The sequence below is a fragment of the Carcharodon carcharias genome, chromosome 7 (assembly GCF_017639515.1).
Source record: "Carcharodon carcharias isolate sCarCar2 chromosome 7, sCarCar2.pri, whole genome shotgun sequence".
NCBI lineage: Eukaryota > Metazoa > Chordata > Chondrichthyes > Lamniformes > Lamnidae > Carcharodon > Carcharodon carcharias.
Window position 1 is genome coordinate 50,097,593 of NC_054473.1, and position 19,169 is coordinate 50,116,761.

At 39.2% G+C, this 19,169-nt stretch overlaps 1 protein-coding gene across 3 annotated transcripts in view; it reads right to left on the bottom strand.

Annotated features, from left to right (window-relative positions):
* The window catches only part of lrig1 (leucine-rich repeats and immunoglobulin-like domains 1), a 157,934-nt gene that overhangs the window by 8,028 nt on the left and 130,737 nt on the right, over nt 1-19,169 (bottom strand). For all 3 annotated transcript variants that reach the window (XM_041191563.1, XM_041191562.1, XM_041191561.1), the window contains 3 exons: nt 16,063-16,344; nt 5,108-5,545; nt 134-280 (listed from right to left, as the gene is read on the bottom strand). In XM_041191563.1, the coding sequence (XP_041047497.1) occupies nt 134-280; nt 5,108-5,545; nt 16,063-16,344 (867 nt within the window). The remainder of the gene's footprint in view (nt 1-133; nt 281-5,107; nt 5,546-16,062; nt 16,345-19,169) is intronic.

Genomic DNA, 19,169 nt, shown 5'->3' on the forward strand with positions numbered 1-19,169 from the left:
GTAGATGACTATCATTTTAAGAAAAATAGTAGATAGGAACAGGAAGTTTTGTCTTTAAAATCTGCCTATTTGCTATTGCTGAAAAAAATTGACTACAATTTAAAAAAATGATTAAAAAGAAAATCAACCTGACCATTGCTCTCCATACGTCCATTAGGAAGCGTCACTGCTAGTTGCAAGTTGCTACTATCGTCCATCTTGACACATGTTTCCTGACGCTCAGACAATGTTCCTTGTGAAGAGAGGTAACTTTGTACATCAGGTGGTACAATGGTCTCATCTATAAATACACACACAGACACATGCCAAGGTAAACACAAGTGTGAGGCAAGCAGGTTACATTTTCCTTTTTACATTAGAATTACAATTGAGGATTGGCACAGACTCTCCCTAAGTCCAAATACGACTCAACCCACACAATGTGAAAAGCTCTTTTGACTGATTTTAATTTGATAACTACATATTAGATGAAAGCCCTTCTTTGACATACAAATTGGCCAGCTTAATTCTTTGATCTTCAGAAAAATCTTGACATCATGCCAAAATTTCTCAAAGTTTTATAACTTTAAATTGCTTATAAGCCATGGAATAAAGTATATGGCACTGTACTGCTTGGACTAATGATTCAAACAATATAAATTAAAAATCTTACCAGAGCAGTTTGAGATTTAAATGCAGTTTTAAAAATATCTAGGGGAAAAAAAAAATTCAAAAAAGGCAGACAAGTGACCAGGACCTGATGACCTGCATCCCAGGGTTTTAAAGGAAGTGGTTGCAGCTATGGTGGAGGCATTGGTCGAAATATTCCACTGGATTCCAGGAGGGTCCCAGCGGTTTGCAAAACCGCTAATGTGACACCCCTGTTCAAGCAGGGAGAGAGACTAAGCAGGGAACTATTGGTCAGTCAGCCTAACATCTGTCAATGGGAAAATGCTACAATCCGTTATTAAGGAAGAAACAGAAGGACATTTAGAAAAGCTTAATGCAATCAAACAGTCAACAAGGTTTTTGTGAAAGGGAGATCACATTCAACAAATTTGCTAGAGTTCTTCAGAGGATATAACAAGCAGAGTTGATAAAGGGGAACTGGTAGATGTAGTGTACTTGGATTTCCAGAAGGCATTCTATAAGGTGCCACATAAAAGGTTATTGCACAAGACAGGAGTTCACAGTTTTGGGGGTAATGTATTAGCATGGATTGAGGATTGGTCAACACACAGAAGACAGAGTCGGGATTAATGGGTCTTTTTCAAGTTGGAACAAAGTAACTAATGGAATGCCGCAAGGATCAGTTCTATGGCCTCAATTATTTACTATCTATATTAATGACTTGGAGGAGGGGGCAGAGTGTAATGTATTCAAATTTACTGACAATACAAAAATTGGTGGAAGGGCATGTTGTGATGAGGACATAAGGAATCTGCAAGGGGATATAGGTAGGTTGAATGAATGGGCGAAAAATTTGGCCCATGGAGTTTAATGTAGGAAAGTGTGAGATCATGCACTTTGGTAGGAAGAATTAAAAGGCACACTATTATTAAATGGAGACACACTCCAAAAAAGTGCAGCAGAGAGAGATCTGGGTGTTCTTGTACATGAAGCACAAGAAGATAGCATGCGGGTGCAGCATTAGTCATTAGTAAGTAATTAAGGCAGCAAATGGAATTTTGACCTGTATTGCTGGGGGTTGGAGCTTAAAAATAGGTCGAGTCTTGTTACAACTGTACAGGGTGTTACTGAGGCCTGGAGTAGAGTCATAGAGATCTACAGCACAGAAAAAGGCACTTCAGCCCATTGAGTCTGCACCGGTCAAACAAGTACCTAACTATTCTAATCCCATTTTCCAACACTAGAAACCTTGAAACCTAATGGAATGTTTCCCAAAAATCTACATTAACTAAATCTACTGCATTTTCTTTATTTATTCCATGTGTCATTTCTGCATTTTTTAAAAAAAATTATTAAACATGACTTGCCTTTAATCTATCTGTGTTGGCTGTCATTGATTAGTCCACACATTTTTACATGCTGGCTAGAAGTCGCCCCAGTAAATTAACAGTCACCTGGTTTATCTTTTCCTCCGTTCTTGAACGAACTTGTTGTATAGCCTATTTTCCAAACTAACAACATACTTTGCATATATAAAGGTAATTTTAAAATTGTGACCAGAATCTGTGATATTTCATCTCTGATTGTATTTAACAATCTAGGGTATACACCATCACGATCCAATGATATAGCAGTTTGGAATTACCCTCAATTTTTCAAAAACAATTTCTCCTCTACAATTACCTCCTCAAATATTCCAGGTCTCAGACATACTTTAGTACTGTGTACTGTTTTGGTCCCTGTATTTAAGGATATATTGGCATTGAGGCAGTTCAAAAGGGATTCACTAGGTTGATTCCTGGGATGAAGGGGTTTACTTATCAAGAACGGCTAAAAAGGTTAGGCCTTTATTCATTGGAGTTAAGAAGAATGAGGGGTGATCTTATTGTAACGTACAAGATTCTGAGGGGGCTTGACAAGGTTGATGTTGAGATGTTTCCACTAGTGGGGGAATCTCGAACTAGGGGACATAGTTACAGAATAAGGGGACACTCATTTAAAGCTGAGATGTGAAAGAATTTCTTCTTTTAGAGGGTAGTGAGTGTCTGGAATTCTCTACCACAGAGTTGTGGAGGCTAGATCACTAAAAGTATCTAAAGAGGAGGTGGATAGATTTTTGAAATATCAGGGAGTTGAGGGCCATGAGGAGTTGGCACGAAAGAGGAGTTGAGGCCTGGAGCTGATCAGCCATGATCTTATTGCAGGCTTGAGGGGCTGAATGGTCTACTCCTGCTCCTATTTCTTATGTTCTAAGTGACCCAATAGTAACTTCAGTTCTACACCATCATGGTTAACTGTTCTCTGAAGTGACTAGCCAGGCACCCAATTCAAAAAATAAAATGGCATTCCACTCGGTAATAATGCTGGTCTTATCAGTAACACCCACACCTCCAGAATGAATATACAAAATGGGGGAAAATTGCAAAATTGTATACAATTAAGAAAAACTGCAAAGGGATCAAGGTAGCAAAAGAAGGGATGTGATGAAGTAGCCAAATAAGGTACAAAGCTGTTTTGGTAAAGAACACAATAAAAACTGTTGCAGCAAATGACATTAGTCAAACCATCATTTTGAATATTATGCAAAGTTCTGGTGAGCCAATGCTGGGAAGGATACAAGTGATTCAGAGAAACAAGTAATGATGATTCCCGATATTAAGAATTTGAACAAAGGATATTTATTTTCTAAAGAAAGTTGTGACCTAATTTTCAACATTAAGAGGCAACTAAAGTTTTATAAGACTGTAGTGAAGGATTCTTTAGAACAGAGGTGGCTGAGAGGAGACCTAATTGAAGTGCGTAGCATTCCAAAAGGAACATATAAAGACCATGTTGACCTTGGTTGAGAAATTCATAACCAGGGGGCATAGGTTTAGGGTAAGTAGGACATTTAGAGGGAATTCAAGAAATATTTTCATCCAGAGGGTGGTGGGAATCTGGAGCTCATTGCCTGAAAGTGTGGTAGAGGCAGAAAATCTCAATTAAAGAGTACTTGGATATTCAATTGGAGTGCCATAATTATGGACCAAGAGCTTGAAAGTAGGATTAGGCTGAATGCCTACTTGTCAGCTGGCACGGACATGGGCTGAATGGCCTCCTTGTGTGCTGATTCAAAAACGAAAATTAAAAATTAGCAAGTATTAAACTACCATTGCAAAATTAACATGTTTGTAGCTGCTGTTTCTTCTCATCCTCAATTATATACAGCTGTTTTACTCATGAAATGTTTACAGCACCTCCTAAAATTAGAGAACAGGTAGTATAGGCACCATTTTGTGCAGTTGCATCAAACTGTTTCAGCTGCAACATTCACTACATCTTTAATGTAGTGCAATGCACAACACTTTGTATGGTTTGGTTTAAGGGTATTTGAATGAAGGAGGAAGACTACTTTATTTATATTACACCTGTCACAACCTCAGGTTCCCTCAAAGTGCTTTATAATCAAGTATATATTTTTGACATGCAGTCACCGTTATAATGTAGGAAACAATAACCAATTTGTGCACAGGCTCCCACATCAATGCAATAATTACCAGATAATCTGTGTTAATTATGGGATAAATATTGGCCAGGACACCAGAGCTAACTTCCCTGCTCTTTTTTGAAATAGTGTCATGGGAGCTTTTTACATCTACCTTAGAAACCAGATAGAGCCTCAGGTTAACGTCTCATCTGAAAGACAGCACCTCTGACAGTGCAGCACTCCCCCAGTACTGCACTAGAGTGTCAGCCTAAATGTTTGTGCTCAAGTCGCTGGAGCAGGGCTTGAACCTGACACCTTCTGACTCAGTTACCAACCGAGCCACAGCTGACACTTGGAGAAGAAATAGAATTTTTACTAGTCAATAATGTTACTTATTAGCTCAATTGCTAGCTGAAAAAGACAGCTCAAGTTGATTCAAAGATAACTACATATATTTATGGAGTGTATAGATGAAAGGATGGTATGAATGTAGGTTGATGGCAATTGATCTATTAAAATGAACAGCGTTTTGCTGTTTCCATGAAAAAAAGATGCTTGTGAACAGAGTCTAATAACAATAACATGCCAGGCCAAAATACTAAATACCAAAATTACTTATCAACATTTTAGGTACAAGGTAATTTTACCAATCTATGCAAAATTCATTGACTAAGGAGAGAAGCAGCATTTTCCAGCGACATAAAACAGCAATATCAAATAACTTGGCAAGAGGATCAGAAAGGAAATGTCAGAGAACTATATAACAGTTCATCAGTTCTGTTGAAGGGTCATGAGGACTCGAAACGTCAACTCTTTTCTTCTCCGCCGATGCTGCCAGACCTGCTGAGTTTTTCCAGTTAATTCTGTTTTTGTTTTATATAACACTTGGGTTCAGGTGGCAGTGGCAAAAGAATTACTGATATGTGACTCTACATAATGACTGCACTTCAAAGTATTTGTTGCAAGGTAAGCAAGTTAGGATCTTTGAGACACCTAATAAGACATCATATAACAAGTTCTTAATTTCCCCACCTGTATTGGTAACACTATATTCTTCACTCTTCTTCCTGGTCTGGTAGATGATGCATACCCATACTAGTGAAGTTATTACAATACTGCACACTACAGCAATGATGACAATGCCAACAGTCATAGTCCCATCCTTTTTGCTTTGCCCCACAACACAACTTGATGATGGTAAGATGCTGAGGTGGCTATGAGCTCGCTCAGTGCCAAGTGTATTAGACATCTCACACGTGTATTTACCCCCATCATTCAACACCACATTTCGTATGATAAGCAGCTGGTTTCCAGGTGTGAAGTGATGCCTCTTTGTGACCACAAGAGGTTCATCACCTTTCAACCAAGTTATCCTTGGAGATGGGCTTCCTGATGCCATGCACTGCAGAGCTATAGTTTCACCAATCACCACAGTTTGGTCTTCAAGGGGGTAAGCCAATGATGGAGTTTCTAGGAATACAAAATGAACAAGTTAATGGTTGAAATTCTCTCACCTTTAATTTTACCAAGATATTTTAATCTATGAAAAGTTAGTGGGAGTGGGAATAACATTGTGTAATGCATCAAATTATCTGCCTGGTACATAAATGCAATCCAGTTGCCATTATAGCCTCAATTTACTGCTTTATGCAGCACTTTTGGGTATATAGAATTGGGGGTAGGATGGGGAGAGAAGTCTGGATGGTCACTGCTAGTTAAAATGTACTGAGTTTTTTGTTATCTGAAAAAATATGAATCTGAATGGCATGTTTTGCAGAAATACCTGACACTAACGTTATATCGATAACTTCACATTTCCTGTTCCTTTAGTTTGCAAACTGACTTGTGTTTTCGCTTAAGTGTCACACATTGTAAAATGAGTAAATCTGGGCTGATAACAAGAAAAATTAAGTTAATTATCTTTTGTGTTGTGTTAATGTTATTTTCTAAAGCTGGTTAAATATAATAACCTTAAACGACGGTGAAACTTCTCAAAAGAATAGCGTACATATACAATTTATGCAGCTGTGCACATATAATACATTTCCTTCTTTTGGCATTAAACGTATGATCATTTCAGTGGCAAGTTACTAACGGAGAGATAGTTATTTCCTCAAGGGAAACAATAATCACTAGGCTTCCTTCATGCCACCACCTCTGTACATTGTAGGTTCCTGAGCCAGTTGTGCTTGAGAGGAATTTTAATCAATTTACCTTTGACATAATGGGGGCATGGCTCAACTTTTCAGAATGTTTCCCCAGAATATTACATGGATTGAATCCAAGATAGATGCCACACAATTTGTACAAACAACATGGGCTGTAGGAATTCATTTAGATTAAATGGTAAGGCAACATTGGGAATACTACCTGCAATTTTCAGCTACCAAATTACAACAAATGGCACCAATGCACTGAAACCTAAGCATGGTAAGTGCTTAGCAATGATTTGTGTGCACTTCTAAAGATTAAAATCAAATCTCCAATCAGAGAGAGCATGTTTATTACAAATTTAGGCTCTTTTGTGGCTCCAATAATGATTTTTGTAGCCAAGAAACCCAAGATACTGATAAATGAAATTAACATTCATCGAAGCTGTCCATTGCTCCTGATCAATAACTTATCCCCAACACCCCCGATCCCCTCCAGCTTTTGTAAACACAGATATTGCAGCCACAGGTGCAAGGGGGGTGGTCAAAGAAATATCAACCTTTTCAAAAAGGAGTGTGTCTCAAAGCACTGAAATATAAGAAATGTTTTAAGGGGAAAAAGAGATTTGTTACAGAAAATTGACAGGTGTTTAAGATACCAACAAGGAACTTTATTTCAGTTGTGGGTGCCTTTTAAATAAGAGGAAGGACTCGATATCTATTATATGATGGAGATCAAAGAAACCTTAAAAGAAGAATGTCCCAGTGATTGTGTCAACTTGGTTTACTCCTTCATGGAATAAAAACAAATCTTGTTGATGCAATCTGAATAGGAGTGGTAATGGTATTGGGAATAGAGAAATTGAAGGAAAAAAAAAGGAGTACAGACCAAGTCAATATAATTGAAGCTCATAATCAAAGAGTCTTGTTACCAGTGCATTACAAAACTCTAAATTATGGAAAGGAAAACAGGAGAGGAAACGATGCAGTCAAATTAGGAAGATTAGTAAGAATTATAAAAATATTCAGCGAGATTTTAATTATCCACTTATCAATTAGTACAGAGAGGGAGCAAATGGAGAAAAGGGAATAGAATTCCTAAAATTTTATAACACTACAAGAGCAAAGGCTTTTATCGATCTGGTTATGAGTAACTAAATAGACCCAGTAAATTAAACTTGGAGTGGGATTGAATCATTTGGATAGAGTGGATTTCTTGAAATGTGTACAGGAGAACCTTTTAGGTCAATATGAAGAAGGTCCAACAAGGGACGGCGCAGTGCTGGACCTAATTCTGGGGAATGAAGCCAGACAGGATTGCCTCAGATCCTTTAAAAAGTATCTGGATGAGCACTTGGCACGTCATAACATTCAAGGCTATGGGCCAAGTACTGGTAAATGGGATTAGGTAGGTAGGTCAGATGTTTCTCACATGTCAATGCAGACTCAATGGGCCGAAGGGCCTCTTCTGCACTGTGATTCTGTGACAGGTGGCTGAGGTGGTGGTGGTGGTGGAGCATTTTAGTGATAGCGGCCACAACATGGTACAATTTAAGCTTGTTATGGACAAAGAAATAGACAAGTTGCAAAAAAATGTTTTGGATTGGGGGAGAGCAGATTTTAGTAAAATAAGGCAGGATGGGAACAGCTACTTGTGGGGAAATCTACAGAAGAGCAGTGGGGGTGTTCAAAAAGGAAATGGGGAGAGTATAAGCTTAACATGTTCCTTCTAGGGTGATACGAAGGAGTAACAAGCCCAGGTGACCATGGATGACCAGAGATATTCAGGATATGATGAGAAGGAAAAGAGAGGCTTTTAGCAGGTACAAGGGGAGCAAATCAGCGGAGGCATTAGTGGAGTACAGAAAGTACAGGATGGAGCTTAAAAAAGCAATTCGGAGAGCAAAGATGGGATATGAGAAAGCTCTGACTGATAAAAGTAGGGAAAATCTCAAGATATTCTATAAGTATATCAATGGGAACAGGATAACCAGGGAAAGAATAGGGCCCATTAGGGACCAAGGGGACAATCTATGGGTGGAGCCAGAGGACATCGGTAGAGTTTTGAACGAATACTTCACATCTGTCTTCATCCAAGAGAATGAGGATGAAGGTATGGAACTCGGGGAGAGAGACTGCGAAGTTCTTGAGCAAATTGATATAGGGAGTGACAAGATATTGGAGTTGTTGGCAGGTTTAAAAGTGGACAAATCTCCAGGTCCAGATGATTTGAGTCCCAGATTGCTGAGGGAGGCAAGGGAGAAGGAGATCGCAGGGGCTCTGACCCAAATTTTTAATTCCTCTCTGGCCATGGGGGAGGTGCCAGAGGACTGGAGAACAGCTAATGTGGTTCCACTATTCAAGAAGGGTTGCAGAGATAAGCCAGGGAACTACAGACCAGTGACTCTCATGTCAGTGATAGGGAAACAATTGGAGAAAATTCTGAAGGAGAGAATCTATCTCCACTTGGAGAGGCAAGGTTTGATCAGAGATAGGCATGACCTCCCTCTGACAAAGCCATGTTGACTAACAAATTTGATTGAAGTTTTTGAGGAGGTGACCAGATATGTAGATGAGGGCAGTGCAGTTGATGTAGTTTATATGGATTTCAGCAAAACCTTTGACAAGATCCCACATGGGAGACTTATAAAGAAGGCAAATGCACATGGGATACAGGGTAATTTCATGAGGTGGATTCAAAATTTGCTTAATTATAAGAGACAGAGGGTGATGACAGAAGGCTGCTTTAGTAACTGGAAGCCCGTGTCCAGTGGTGTACCACAGGGATCTGTGCTGGGTCCCCTATTATTTGTCATTTCTTTAAACGACATAGATGACTATGTGGGGGGTAGGATTAGTAAGTTTGCAGATGACACAAAGATTGGCCGGGTGGTTAAGAGTGAAGTTGAGTGTCTTGGGCTACAGGAAGATATAGACAGGATGGTCAAATGGGGAGATAAGTGGCAGATGGAATTTAACCCTGAAAAGTGTTAAGTGATACACTTTGGAAGGAGTAATTTGACAAGGAAGTATTCAATGAACGGCATGATATTAGGAAATTCTGAGGAACAAAGGGACCTTGGCGTGCGTGTCCATAGATGTCTGAAGGCGGAGAGGCATGTTAGTGGGGTGGTGAAAAAGACATATGGGACACTTGCCTTTATCAATTGAGGCACAGATTACAAAAGTAGGGAGGTCATGTTGGAGTTGTATAGAACCTTGGTGAGGCCACAGCTGAAGTACTGTGTGCAATTCTGGTTGCCACATTATAAGGAGGATGTGATTGCACTGGAGGGGGTGCAGAGGAGATTCACCAGGATGTTGCCTGGGATGAAACATTTAAGTTATGAAGAGAGGTTGGATAGATTTGGGTTGTTTTCATTGGAGCAGAGAAGACTGAGGGGCAACCTGATCGAGGTGTACAAGATTATGAGGGGCATGGACAGGGTGGATAGGGAGCAGCTGTTCCCCATAGTTGAAGGGTCAGTCACAAGGGGACACAAGTTCAAGGTGAAGGGCAGGAGGTATGGGGTGGGGAGATAAGGAAAAATTTTACCCAGATGGTGGTGATGGTCTGGAATGTGCTGCCTGGGAGGGTTGCCTCACATCCTTAAAAAGTACCTGGATGAGCACTTGGCACGTTATAACATTCAAAGCTATGGGACAAGTGCTGGTAAATGAGATTAGGTAGGTAAGTGGGTGTTTCTCACATGTCAGTGCAAACTTGATGGGCTGAAGGGCCTCTTCTGCACTCTGTGATTGTGAATTTCTCCTTCAACTCCACTCACTTCTCCCAAATAAAAAGGTTGTGCTATGTGTACCCACGAGTCCTAGCCATGCCTGCCTTTTTGTGGGATATTTCCTACTCATCTTTTCCCCCCCCCCCCAATAAATCGATGACTATATTGGCAGTTTCCTGCTCTTGCCCTGAACTGGAAAACTTCACACTCTTCACAATTTCTCTCAAGTTTACAATGTCCTTCTATAATTAGGGGAATAGATAGTGTCCTCTGCAGCCAAGAATGAGAATCCTGAAGTGTGCATTGCCTACCGAGTGCCAAGGTAAAGGATAACTTAGTGGTTAGAGAAACTTGGGAAGAGAGAGGAGTAAATCCAGTTGTCATGGTTCATGTTGAAACTAACAATGTGGGTAGAAACAGGGAGGCAGTCCTGCTGAAATAATATCAGGAGTTAAATTAAAAAGCAAAACCTCAAGGGTAATGCCACATGCCACTTGGCATAGATCAGGAGAATTAACATGTGGCTAAAGGATTGGTGCGGGAAAAGAATGATTTATTTTCATTGGACACTAGCACCAGTTCTGGGACAGGAAAGAGCTGTTCTGATAGGATGGGCACCAACTGAAATTGGATGAGACCCTTATCCTAGTGGAAAGGATAACCAGGGAGGTGGCAAAGGCTTTAAAATAGTAAGATGGGAGGGGAGATAATATGCAGCCTAAATGTAAACATAAGAGGGCAGGAGAGCAGAAGTATAAATTAAGGGTGGACATTGATGGTAAGGGAATAGAACATTAGAGAACAGAAGTCTAAAAAGATAGTTAGACAAAGCATGAATAAATCCCATTAATAAAGAGAGTTGAAATACCTGCAATACAATGCACAATGTCCATAATAAAATGGGAGCTGGAGACAATGTGTTGGGAGGAACCAGACATAGTAGGGATTATTGAAACATGGCTACAAAGAAATCAGGGCTGGGAATTACACATTGCAATATTTAGAAAAGATAGATTGGGTAGAAGAGAGAGGTGGAGTAGCTGTACTTATTCAGGATAACAAGAGCAGTAGAAAAAAAAGACAACAATCAGCAAGGCAAAATAGGATCCATATGGACAATGACAAGATAATAAAGGCTCAATCACACTAACAGTTGTAATCTATAGAGCCTCTAACAGTGGAAGGGAGGTGGAAGAAAAAATATGCAGACAAATTAGAGAATCGAATAAAAAAATATAGAATACTCGGAGGGGAAAGGGGCATCAAGTATCTTGATATTAATTGGGCATAAGTAATAAGTATAGGGAATGAAATTCCTAGAATACATACAGGACTCCTTTCTAACCCAATATGTAAAAAGCCCAACAAGAGAAGATTTCCTATTGGATCTATTACTCGGGAATGAACCAGAACAGGTAAGTAAAATGGGAATATTGAGGCAATAGTGACTATAATATAATATGCTTTAAGATGATGCTAGAGAAGGGCATAAGTATGACAAAAACCAAGCTGATAGATTGGAGAAAAGCTAATTTTGAGGGGGTGAGAAAAGAAGTTGGGAAAATAAAATGGGCAACAATATCAGCAAACAACAACATAGAACAATAATAGGAAACATTTAAAATGGTGCTGAGTGCAGGAAAAATTTATTTCTTCCTTTTTAGCAGAACGTAAGACATAAGGGTACAACGGAGGGTTAGGAAAGAGGCATTCATGAAGTACATATGCAGCAGAGGAATGCATGATGAAAGAATATGGAGATTAGAAAAGAACTAAAAAATGAGGAGCTAGAAAATTAAATCAAGGAACATAAAACAGTAAAATATTTTAAAGGCACATCAATAAAATAAGGAAGGCTGTGATGGGAATAGGACTATTAAGGGCTAGACAGGGTAATACCATAGGTAACAATAGAGAAATGGCAGAAATATTAATAATTTGTTTGGTATTTACCAGGTAGATGGAACAGTTAGACATGATATTGAGTGATGAAATGAACATTGAGATAACTGCACTTAAGATTTAAAAAGTGTATGTATTGTATATTGAATAAATGAAACAAACTCAAAGATAAGGTCCCTGGTCTGGATGGATTGCATGTACATATTTTAAAAGAATTTAGGCAAGAGATAGCAGAGCCATTATTATACATATACTCAATAGAAAAAAGTGTAGTGGCAGTAATCTGGAGAATAATTAATGCAATTTCTATATTTAAGGGGGGTGGGGGCTGCAGAACAACAGACCAGTCAGCTTACTATTGGTGGTAGGAAAATAATGGAATCCCTACCAAATGAGAAAATAGCACATCTGGAAACAAAAAATGTAATAATGCATAGTCAACATGGATTTCAAAAGGGAAAATCTTGCTTCACCAACCTTAATTGATTTTTTGAGGAAATAAGAGTAGACAATAGTAATGCAGTAAATGTAATTTATCTGGATTTTCAAAGGGTCTTCGATATGATGCCCCATAATACACAAATGAAGGTGGTCAGAGAATGAATGTGGAGTCAGATGATAAGTGGCAGAATGCATTGCTAGCTGATTAAGACAGAAAGCAGAAAATAAAGTAAAGGGTAGTTATTCAAAGTGGCAGCTGTTCCACAAGGATCAATGCTGGGACCACCACTGTTTACAATTTACATTAACGATTTGGATTTGGAACTAATAACACAATTTGCAGATAACACCAAATTTAGGAGGTGGGATAGTCAATACTGAGGCAGACTGCAACAAATTGCAGAACATGAATAAACTTGCAGAATGGACAGATAATTGGCAAATGAAGTTCAACACAGATAAATGTGTGGTAGTATATTTTGGTAGGAAGAATAGGGACATCACTTATTTCTTGGAAGGTACAAGTCTAGGTGGGATAGAGGAACAAAAAGAGATCTTAAGAGTACAAATACATCATTCACTAAATGTTGCACATGTTAGTAAGGCCATTAAAAAACACTGAGTACTAAGCTTTATTTTTAAAGGGATTGAAAACTAGGGAAATTATGCTAAACCTGAATTGAACCTTAGTTAAACTCCACAGAGTACTGTGTGCAGTTCTGGTCACTTAATTATAAAAAGGATATAGAGGCACTGCAGAAGGTGCAGAAAAAATTGACAAGACTGGTATCAGAAAAGCATGGGTATGCAAATCAGGAAAGGATTGACAGGGTGGCCTTTTCTCTTTAAAAAAAGACGGGTGGCTAAAAGGTCTTTAAAATTATGAAAGGTTTTGATGGAGTGGATAGAGAGAATGTTTCCACCTGTGGGGAAGAGCAAGTGGTAATCAATAACAGGTAGTTGCTAAGAAATCCCTCATGGAATTCAGAAGAAACTTGAACTATTTCTGGACTGGTCAAGGCCTCTGTGCATCCACCCAATATCAGTATGGTTACCAATCCAGGCTGCAGCTGCAGTGCAGTCTAAACAATGACTCACATTTCAGGAGTGTACGCTGACTAAATTTGAAGATGGTCTTAAAGAACTCCATCTGGCCACTGACAAGACTATTGCTGGTCTCTGTAACTATGCACATGCTAAATAAATAAACTTATCCAAAGAGTGGTAAGAATGTGGAACTTGCTACCACAGGGAGTGGTTGAAGTGAACAGTATAGATGCATTTGAGAAGTTAGACAAGCATGAGAAAGAAGGGGATAGAGGGTTATGATGATAGATATAGAAGAAGAAAGATAGGAGGAAGCTCAAGTGGAGCATAAATGCCAGCTGGGGTTGATTGGGCTGAATGACCCATTTCTGCGTTGTATATCAGATGTAATCTGATTCTCCTTTTCCTTGATTTCTCTTGTTTCCATGTCTGGGGATAGGCTATCATATTCACTTTAAGCACGCTAACTCCCTTAGCTACCTTGACTACACTTCCTCACACTGAACTTCCTTCAAGTACTCTGTTCCATTCGCCCAGTTTCTCAGTCATGTCAGTTCAAACAATGCAACCTTCCAATGCTAACACTTCTGACATTTTTTTTCCTAAACGGAAGGATTCTCTTCACTCTAACTCACCCCCTGCCACCAATTGAGGGCCAAACAGTTGAGGGTCCTCAACTTTATCCATTCTATTTCACACACTTGTGCTCTCATCCCTTTCCCTCTCTCCCACAACCAGAACAAGGTTCCCCTTGACCTCACGTTCCACCCTACCAGCCTCCGTATTCAATGGATAATGCTCCACCATTTCCGTCTTCTCCAGGGTGATGCCACCATCAAATGCATCTTCCACTCCACTCCCCTTTCAGCACCCCAAAGGCACTGTTGTCTCCGAGACACCCTGGTACACTCCTCAGACATCCCAAAACTTTCTCAACACTTCCTCCATTTACTACAGTATCTTTCCTTGCAAGCATTGGAGATGCAACACCAGACCTTTTACCTCCTCCCTTCTCATTGTTCAAGATCACAAAGTGAAACAATGATTTATTAAGTTTAGTGTGTTACGTTCACTGCTCATGATGTGGTCTCCTCTACACTGGGAGACCAAATGCAGACTGGATAATCATTTTGCAGAACACTTCTGTTCTTTGCGGAACACCTGTGTTCAGTCCTTAAATGTGACCCCGAGCTTCCAGTCACCTGTCATTTTAATTCTCCACCTTGTGACACTGACCTTTCAGTCCTTGACCTGCTACAATGTTCCAATGAAGCTCAATGCAAGCTCAAGGAACAGCACTTCATGTTTGGACTGGACACTTTACAACTTTCTGGGCTCAAAATTGCATTCAGCAATTTTAGATCATAACCTCCGCACCAATTTGGTTTATGTTTCTTTTCCGGCTCGGTTTTCCCTCTCGTTTTCCTCTTATTTCCTTTACTTTGGGTTAGAAAGGCAACTATCCTGCCATTCACACCTACTGTAGACACATCTTTTGTTTCTTTACTTGTCCCATTACTACTCCCTTTGGCCTTGCACCATGAACACTACTGTCATTTAACCTTTCCTGCCTTCCACCTTATCATAAAATTTCCCATTTGTTGTTCTACACAACCTCCCCACTTTTCAAAATCTATATTTCTAACTTTTACCAGTTCTGATGAAAGGTCACAGCCTTGAAATGTCAACTTTTTCTCTTCCCAGATGCTGCCTGACCTGAGAATTTCCACTACCTTCTGTTTTTCAGGTTTCCAGCACCTGCAGTATTTTGCTTTTGTGAAGTTGCAGAATTCACTTCCAGGTTTAATCATTGAGATCAACACTATGTCAACATTCAAGATTAGGTTAAGTGGATAAAGCAAAAGGGGGACAAATGGGTATGAGAACAGGGTGGATAAACATGATTGAAACTATTTATTCAAATGGAGTGCATACATCAACAAGGACTGACTGAGTGAAATGGCCTGTTTTGTACTGTAACTTATATAGATTGCTATGATTCTGGTATGCCAAACCAAGCATCATGTTTTCACATAGAGAAGCAAATATAAACGCCAAAACGAGGGATTGGGTTTTGTTCAATGAAAATATTTCAAGAGCCTTGAAGGAGAGGAGAAATTTTGAGGAGTTATAATAGGCAGACCATAAAGTTATTATTGTCTCTAAAGAAACCCAGCTACCACAGTTTAAACATTTATAATCAATATGTGAAAGGAGATTTGTTAAAGAATGGACAGAATATGAAAGAGTCATTGCAGAACATAGGCAAGATGCCAGTATAAATGATGTTATTGGAACAATTCAGAGAAATGGTAGGTCTTCCTGGGAAGGGAAGTAATTCACTAAACGAAAAATCTCACAAACCAAAGTAGTATCTTAATTTTGTTTCTTTTATAAATATTGGGTGTGAGAGAAAACTTTAAAAAGGAAACAATTTGTTTGCTTATGCCTCATGTTTCTCATAACCCAAATCTGTATTGGTTCACACAAAGATTATATTAACAAGTTATAGTGATACGGGATTGAGAGCAGTGAAATGATCTTACTTAGCCAATCCACAAATTTTCCCCTAATAAGTGAGGCTAAATATTTGAGCTCATTTATGAACAATTTTACTCTGCAATGAATTAGTGATTTTGGATACAGAATTTTTAATAAGGGGCAATTCTAAATAAAAGATCTATATATAAATACTGAATCCACCTACCCAACACCATGAGGGAAGCATTGGCTGAAATGGCCCCAGCAATATTTTGAGCTGTGCAAGTGTAAACTCCCAGGTCTTCAATTTTTACATCCACGATAAAGAAAACATCATCTTCAGGCATCACATGCATCCGTCTTTCTCGAGCTGCAGGAAAATCTGTGCCTCCATCCTTCTGCCATGCAATCTGTGGAGTTGGGTGACCCGTGGCAGCACATTCAAGACGAGCATTGGCTCCAGTTCGGATTGTTATATCTCTTGGAGTCTTAACAAATGACGGTAACACTGTAAACATAAAATGTTTAACTCAAACTCAATGAAATTTTTTTCCTCAAATGTACAATTTAGCTTGTTAGTTAAATGAGTTGAGGATGAATGGTCTTTTCTGATCATTTCTGATTCAATTTACTTCCTTAAAACCCAGGAGAAAATTAAAAAGTGAAAATCTGATAGCTCCATCATCATTGAATGAACAAATATTACAAAATGTCACTAAGTTTGGAATTTTATTGGGATGTTAGTGGAGCATTTGCACTGAAAGTTCCCCAACAATATGTCTTGTCAGCTGTATGCAAGTTATAAAACCACCAGGAACTGCTAAGACAGATGGTCTGAAAGACCAGAGATCTATTTTAGGAACAGTGGAACAAGCACCCCACAATATGATAGACAAATTAACAGCCAAACCTGAGCTTAAAAGGACCAACAGTTCAAGGAATCAACAGACTTAAAAAAAAATACAGGAATATAAAAAGATGTACATTTTTGAACATTTTAAAATCAAGCTATAGTATTTGCACAAACAGCCAAGTTTACTCATTTGTAAGCTAAAAACATGGATGTAGGTGTAACACTAGCCCCTACTGTTGTCCTGTTTTCCTCACATCCACATAACCATTAAGAGTTCAAAACAATAGCTTCTGCCAGATTTCCAAAGGATTTTCACTCATACTTAAGGTAGCTACATCTTATTGGGAATAGTATATTTGATTTCCTCTTCATTGCTCTAGGAATGACCACAACGTTCTAAAAATATCCTGGAAAATCTTTGAATGGATCCTCCACTGGCATGGTTAATTGACTCAGGATATGTGTTATAGTCCATTCAGACTAAATTTTGATGCAAGAATGGTGGTGCCCTTCATTATTCCCCAACCTTTAGGAAATCAGCATTACACACTACCAAAAGAACTGTTATACTATCTATCCAAAAGCAACTTATTGATCCTGCACCAGAGCCTGAAATCATTTTCCTTCCAAGTTCTGCAAAGGTCCCAACAAATGTAACACCACTATTCAAGAAAAGGAGGGAGACAGAAAGCAGGAAACTATAGGTCAGTTAGCCTAACATCAGTCATTGGGAAAATGCTAGAATCCATTACTAAGGAGGTAGATTGCAGGACATTTAGAAAATCATATCAGGCAGAATCAACATGGTTTTGCGGGAGGGAAATTGTGTTGAACAAATTTATTGGAGCTCTTTGGGGATGTAACAAGCAGGGTGGATAAAGAGGAACCAGTAGAGGTAGCGTATTTGGACATCCAAAAGAGATTCGCTAAGGTAGCACATAAAAGATTACAACACAAAAGAGCTCATGGTGTTGGGGGGATATCTTAGTTAACCAATCCTCTATCCATGCTGACAGCACACAGGGGGGTCAAGATAACTGGGTCATTTTCAAGTGGAGTGCCACAGGGATCAGTGCTGCAGCCTCAATTATTTACATCTATATTAATGACTTGGATGAAGGGACCGAATATATAGTAACCAAATTTGTTGACAATGCAAAGATAGGTAGGAAAGCAATTTGGGAGGATACAAATGTCTGCAAAGGAATACAGATAGGTTAAGCAAGCGAGCAAACATTTGGCAGATGGAGTATAATGCGGGAAAATGTGAGGTTATCCAATTTGGCAGGAAGAATAGAAAAGCAGAATCTTATTTAAATGAAGTGAGAAAGCAGGATGCTGCAGTACAAAGGGATCTAGGTGTCCTTGTACATGAATCACAAAAAAGTCAGCATACAGCTATAGCAAGTAATCAGGAAAGCAAATGGAATGTTGGCCTCTATTGCAAAGGGGTGTGGTTTTGCTACAGCTGTACAAGGCACTGATGAGATTACACCTCTAGTAGTGTGTACAGTTTTGATCTCCACACTTAAGAATATAGTTGCATTGGAAGCAGTTCAGAGAAGATTCACCAGGCTGATTCCTGGGATGAAGAGATTGTCTTATGAGGAAAGGTTGAGCATGCTGAGCCTATACTCACTGGAATTAAGAATGAGATGTGATCCTAATGAAACATAAGATTATGAGGGGGCTTGACAGGGTAGATACTGAGAGGATGTTTCCCCTTATGGGAGAGGGTAGAACTGGGGCCAAGTTTCAAAATAAAGAGTCTTCCATTTCAGACTGAGATGAGGAGGAATTTCTTTTCAGTTGTTGGTCTTTGAAATTCTCTACCCTGGAGAGCAGTGGAAGCTGGGTCACTAAATATATTCAAAGCTGAGTTAGACAGGTTTTTGATCTACAAGAAGTTAAAGGGTTATGGGGGTGGTACGCAGGAAAGTAGAGTTGAGGCCACAATTGGGTCATCCATGATCTTTTTGAATGGCAAAGTAAGCTCGAGAAACTGAATGGCCTACTCCTGCTCCTATTTCTTGTGATCTTGTATTACAGAAGACAGCCAGCTACTCATTCCTTGTGCCTGTGCCAGCTTGTCATGTTCCAAGTGTAGTCTACTTGCCCTTGGTTCACTCCTCTTTTGTAATTCCTCATTCTTATGGCTGGTTTGAGGTATCAATAATTAGCATTAGTGAGAGATAAAAGTGGCTCAAGTAAAATTCTTTGAAGCAGGTTCTGCTTCCAGGGCTGTCATCTCAGACCGTGTCCACTCCACTAGCAGAGGTGCTATTAATATAACAGACTCAGTTTCAAGAATCTTGTAAACATTTTTGAACCAATGATTGAGAAGGTAAGTAAAAAAAGTGTGAAGGCTGGAAACCATGGCAACCACAAACGGTGTAAAAACTCAGGATCATTCTGTAGCAAGATTAAATTGCAATATGAAAACAAGCAACTATAAAGGGTTAAGCCAGTTAGTCTCCCGA